This window comes from Taeniopygia guttata, chromosome 4 (assembly GCF_048771995.1).
Source record: "Taeniopygia guttata chromosome 4, bTaeGut7.mat, whole genome shotgun sequence".
Classification (NCBI taxonomy): Eukaryota; Metazoa; Chordata; class Aves; order Passeriformes; family Estrildidae; genus Taeniopygia; species Taeniopygia guttata.
The window spans coordinates 70,503,099-70,509,098 of NC_133028.1; the positions used below are offsets into that span (position 1 = coordinate 70,503,099).

A 6,000-nucleotide genomic window follows, 5' to 3' on the forward strand; every position below is an offset into this window, starting at 1 on the left:
GCAAGGGGCACACAGAACTACCCCCTTCTCCTTCAAGGTGCCTGGCATCTCACCTCCAGGCTCCTCAGCAATCCTCTGGCTGTGGTGGGGAACACCACACAGCGCTGTTTTATTTTGGTAAGATGCAACAGCATATACCCCACAACTCCATTAACCAATTCTGAATGAAAACAAAAAGCAGATGATGAGCATCTTTCCCCATCCACAAATCAGCTTCCAAACCTAGCCAGTCAAGTGTGAGAAGGAAGCTGGAGAGTCTGCTGCCCTTTTTTTTTTTTAACAGCTGTAATTGCCTCTTTCTAGCTTCATCTGTGCTTGTTAAAAACATACATAAAAACATTACAACACTTCCCATAACCTTTTTGGTCTGCTCGTGGTACAAAGACAGCCTAGAACCTGGCACAGCCTTTATTTATTCAGTTTCAACATCTCAAACCCGGCCAAGCAATCAAGACAGTAAGAGAAGTGAGCATCTTGCAATGCCTGCCTTTATAGTAGGCAGAAAACACACTTTTAATGTAGTCATTAAGCAAAAAGGACTTAGTGAAGTCCAAGTCAAGGCAAACAACTAAGTACGTAGTATCGCTGTATCAAGCCACAACTTTCCATCTCGTCCCCATATAAGATAAAAATATTTTGAGAACTTACCAATTTAAACTTTCCTTTTCACTCCTCACAACAAACTGTTCTGCATTGACATTTGAGATAAATTTTCAAGCATGATTCATATCTGGCCACTTCCAGTTTGCTGCAACTTCTGAACTGTAAAGTCTTTTTCAATATCGAAGTTTCCATAACTGCAGTTCCCCATGCAGCACCTCTAACTTTCAAAACAGAACTCCCCATATTTATTAGATTTCACTTTCCAAACTTGAGCTGCATTGCAAATACTTTGCTTCAACAAAAAGGCAGAAAGACAAGGCCTTCACTCTGTATCAGTAATTTATTCCACATATTTCTGCCTTGCCCTCAAAATGGACAGGAAATAATTTTCTACATCAAACCTTAAACCAAATTAACTGCTTTTCCCCCCATCTCTGAGAAATAAAAAGTAAGAGCACATACCTCCATCCAACAGCATACTGACCAGTAGGTAATGGAGGCCAAGAAGTCATCACAGAATAGGTTTTTAGAACAATAGAAACCATCTAACAGCCTAATAGCTACAGCTCTTCAACTTTACACCCTCTTTAGTCAAAAGGATGCATTTCCTTTAGACAGAATTATACTTTATTCAAAACAACTGCATTATAACGCTCTACACTTCTACCTTTAGAACACTGCAATAAAACCATTTTGTCAATGACTACAGAAAAGCATCTGGAGTGCAATACTTGTATCAACACAAGAAATCTACCCAAAGATCCATCACTGCAGCCCAGGAAGGTCATTACAACCCAGCTGTTCGGTATCAGCACTGCCAGTCCTCCAGTTCCCAGGAGCTTCAATCCTCCACAGCACCAGGAGATGCCTTCCTAAGACTGCTCAGAGCAAAAGCCAGAAAGAGGGTGGGGGTTAAACAGCTTGCACAAAACAGACGTCTCATGCTATTCATTCTAACAGCTAATAAATATACAATATACTACACCTCTGCTAACAGAACACTGTATCTCCTCTTAAACAGATTTGTTAAGATCTTTAGATTCATTAACTGGATCTATCATTAATGCTTCATAATGCAAGCTCTAACTTGGATGGATATTAGCATCTTAAATGCTATTTCATCAGCACCGAGTAATACGAACTATCTCATAAGTTTACAAGCCTCGGTTAAACTGAGTTTCAGAAACTGAAATTAAAAAATGCCTTGTGCAAAGAGAACAGAAAAAAAAAGTTTTCACCTCTCCCCTCCCAAGAGAAAGATTATTAAGTAGGGAATTTGTGAAGTGTTCAGCATAAGTTACAAGTAGCAGTATGACTAATGTGACAGCAGTAACACAATTCTTACTATTAATTGCTACTGAGGCAAGGGATTGATTGTCAACGAGTTATTCCCGGACAAAAAGCCCTCTCCTGACCCATACAGCCTTGTGGCACCTGGACACTCAGTCACAGAGCCCTTCCCCCCGGCACACACCTGCAGCACACACACAGCCCCTGTTACAGCCCAGCTGCTCCCCGACAGTCAGAGGGGCTGGGAGAGCCCGGCCCCTCCTCCCTCTCATCCCTCTTTCCCCCAGCCCTGCCCTTGTGCCACCTGTTGTTTTCTTATCCTCCAGGCCCCTTTGGGTCCTCCCTACTGACCCGCTCCAGGGGTAACTTGGAGACTTTTCTCAGGATGCAGCAAATTTGCACTGCCCCAACCCTTATCAGTTCTCGTCCTCAAGAGACCACATAAAACCTGAAGGAAAAAAAAAAAGAAAAAAAAAAAAAAAAAAAAAGAAAAAGCAGTAGAAAACATCTTTCAGACTCAAAAGTAGGAAGTTCGTTCACACAACAGTCACATGTTAAAATTTGGACTTCCCCTGGCCCCAAGGACTGTCAATTTGTTTCTGCCAGCTACAGAAAGGAAAAAAACCTATAATCTCTAGAGACTCTAAACACAGAACATCATGAGAAAACTTTTAATGATGTGCTACACTAAACAAAGCACTATAAATTGTCTCTCCTTTGCACTACATATGTTTTCTGTGATACCACCTCAATTCCTTCAAGAGCCTATTGTCTTTCTTTTTATAAAAAGTCTCTATCTTGCCATTAAGCCCTGCCAAGACATGACCTTCTGTCAGACCTTCTTCCAGTGACTTGGAAGTAGTTCCCAGCAAGGACCATACAGACTTCAGGCAACGAGGTATGCAGCTGGCTAATTCCTGACACCATCTTCACACCCTAAACACAAAACACTGCATTCTAAATATTGTGTACCAAATCCACTTTACTATGAAAATCATTCCTAGACAGCAATGAACATATAAGTGCTACTTTTTTGCTGCCATTCCAATTAGTAATATTATCTGCATGCACTTGTTAAAACCACGTCTTAAATCTCCACCAAGAAATGCACATAATCGGTGAAAGTTAACTAGCACACTTACACATAAATATACTGAGGCGTAGTCTAAGCGACATACAAACGAAATCGACAGAGATGTATTATTTCACCCACAACATCCCAAGCGTGCACTGTAAACATTCAGTAACCGTGAAATATACAGAACTAGCCCTAAGCTCATTGACCTGAGAGGCGAATTACACTTTACACATGACATCAATTACCACCTCTGGGAGATGAACACCGCACTGTTTCCCACACACAGTGCAAAACTCAAAAATGCCTCTTCTGAGGGTGTCCCATGCCAGCACCTAGTGAAGCAGTACAGTTAAGAAAGTCCAGCCAACCCCACGGCTACAAATATCCACGCAACTCTTCCTTCGGTCCCAGTGCAAGTCCGACGACATGAAGTTCACCACAAGAAGCACAAGCCGAACACCCTGCAACGATGGAAGGCTCTACACCACAACCTACCAGCACTGCGCTTCCACTCGTGACCGTGACACCAATCTGCCGCCTTACACCGGGGAAGAACAGGAAATTTATTCTGTCGGGTTTGTTTTATTCCAGAGTAGGGGGCAAAAGCAAAAGACGGAGGTTGACGGAGGCGCCGGTGACACCTTACCCCGCCTCACCCACCCAAGGCAGCGAGCCGGGAAACTCCGAGCGCCCTGAGCAGCCCCCGGGCCAGGGAGCGGCTGAAGCAGCGCAGCCCAAAGCGGGTGAGCGACTCCGCGGGGCCGGGAGGGCCCGGCTCCGGCCCCGGCCCGTTCTTACCTTCGGCAAGCGGCTCCTCGGGGGTCACCTGGTACCGCCCCACCGCCAGCGCCCTGCCCAGGGCCACGCCGCTGCCGGAGCCGCCGCACGCCGTCCCGCCGCCGCCGCCGCCGCTCCCCTCGGACTTGGGCATGCGAGAAAACTTCTTCATGGCGAGCGGAGCCCCAGGAAGAACCGGGGAGGAACCGGAGGCAAGCGGCGGTGAGGGGGTGCCCCGCTTCACATGCCGGCCGCGGCACTCGCTTCTCCTGGCCCGCCGCCGGCTCCTGAAGGGGAGGAGGAGAAGGAAGGAAGGAGGAAGAGGGGAAAGGAGGAAGGAGCCGCCGCAGCTCCGGGCGGCCGGGGCGGCTGAGGGGACGCCGCGCGCTGCGCCGGGAGCGGCCGGCGCGCGGCCTTGAGGGCGCAGGCGCGGGCCCGCCCCGCCCCTCCCGAGCGCGCCCGCCCGGCCGGAACTGCGGCCGGCCCCGCACGTGCCGCGGCAGCGAGGCGCGAGCCCGCCCCGCCCGCCCCGCGGCCTGAGGGGGAACGGCGGCGGGACGCGCCCCCGCGGGGCTCGCACCGCGCAAACATCACCCTCAGGCTGCCCTTCGCCGCCCTCACCGCCTCCATCGTGCTCCACCGACCCAGGGATGGAGTCTGCGGGCAGCAAAGCGGCGTGGAGGCGGTGTGGTAGTGATCGAGGGGGTAAAAATGGCTCTGCGCGCCCAGGGCTGTGGAGCCTCATTGGTCTGTGGAGTGCTTCGAAGGGAAACCTCAGGGAGGTGGTGGAGTCTCCTCTCCAGATATTACAAACTCACCTGGCTGCTGTGAAAAATGCATATTGTATGCCTTTACGCAGATACTATATGTATTACGTTATATTGATCAGTTTTGCTTTTGTAGTTAAAATGAAGACTTTAGTAGTTTAAAAAAATAGAGACTCTGTATAGGGGGGGGAATTTTTTTTTTCTTTTTTAGGAATGAGATACTCGCTTCGAGGAACACCTAAATCTTCCAAAGGAGAGGAATTTAAGGCTTCTTATCAGAAGAAACTAATTTCTTCAGGCCTTGCTCAGACTTAAAGACACCATGAGGAATAAAGGAAACAGTTGACATACAACAGACAGAGTTTCTTGTTTAGAATAGAATGTATGCATAACCATGAAGGATGTATGAATATACAACATGTGTATCGGTTTAAGGATGATTCCTTTGTTCACAAGATACGCTTTTTGCGACTTAGTGTCCGAGAGCATCCGGACGTCCATAATTCTTTGCTTTTTATTGTCTTGTAATTGTCCTAACTCTAAACTTCATCACTCTAATTGTATTACTATTTTTATAACCGTTTTATTATTATTATTAAACTTTTAACATTTTTAAAAACCAAGTGATTGGCGTTTTTTTACAGTTGCTTCCTGTGTCACGTTCTCGAGGTCACCCGGCCCTGGCTGAGGAGTTTGACTGGATGATCTCCAGAGGTCCCTCACAAACCTAACCTAAAAATCGGTTCATGTGGGAAATACGTGTGAAAAGCATTGACGACAATGCTCCGCATACGCTCTGCAAAGAGGTTTGAAAGTAACTGAAAAGAAGGGGTGAAATGATAGGTCTAGACAGGTAACCATCAGCAATGAAATTTAAAATATACATTTCCCCTCTGTTCAAGCGTACTGACCAGCTACAGTTTCCCTACTAAACAAACTGGGGAATTTTCCACCACTGATTCAGAGTGCCCAGGCTGATGTCACATGGGAGTCCCCACCGTGCAAATGAAAACGTGGTACTTGTGTGGGTTTTTTTCTCCTTATCAAATGAAAACATACATTAAGACCAAAACTGGTAAAGGACAGTCTATTACTCTCTCGTAGGAATGAATGAAGCTGGGTTTTTGGCACCGACAGTGGTAATTTAACAAAAACAACCTTTTCCCACTGAACAGGTAAGTTTTGGATGAATATCACAACCACCGGTTCAGTAAAAACTTTGGAGAGATCCGAAGTGCAAATATTCAGGATGATGTTTCAGTAACTAAATTAATTGCAACTTAACTGTGTTGCCACACTCGTAGTGAGTAAGAAAATGACAATGTGTGTACTGAAGGGACAACCTGTCACATATGGAAAGCACTGATAAACTGTTTGCATGGGCAGTCCCCTTTCTGAGGTCGCTGTTGTCCTCAATAACAGCAGATCAGTTTTTCAGCAGAATACAGAGATTAATTGTCAGTTTTCCTTGGGAGAGAAAGGAAT

At 46.5% G+C, this 6,000-nt stretch overlaps 1 protein-coding gene across 2 annotated transcripts in view; it reads right to left on the reverse strand.

Annotated features, from left to right (window-relative positions):
* The window catches only part of BMP2K (BMP2 inducible kinase), a 49,026-nt gene extending 44,852 nt beyond the window's left edge, over window positions 1-4,174 (reverse strand). For both annotated transcript variants that reach the window (XM_030272257.4, XM_030272256.4), the window contains exon 1: window positions 3,770-4,174. In XM_030272257.4, coding sequence (XP_030128117.4) covers window positions 3,770-3,920 — 151 coding nt within the window. In that variant the 5' untranslated portion in view covers window positions 3,921-4,174. The remainder of the gene's footprint in view (window positions 1-3,769) is intronic.
* Window positions 4,175-6,000: the final 1,826 nt, after the last annotated feature.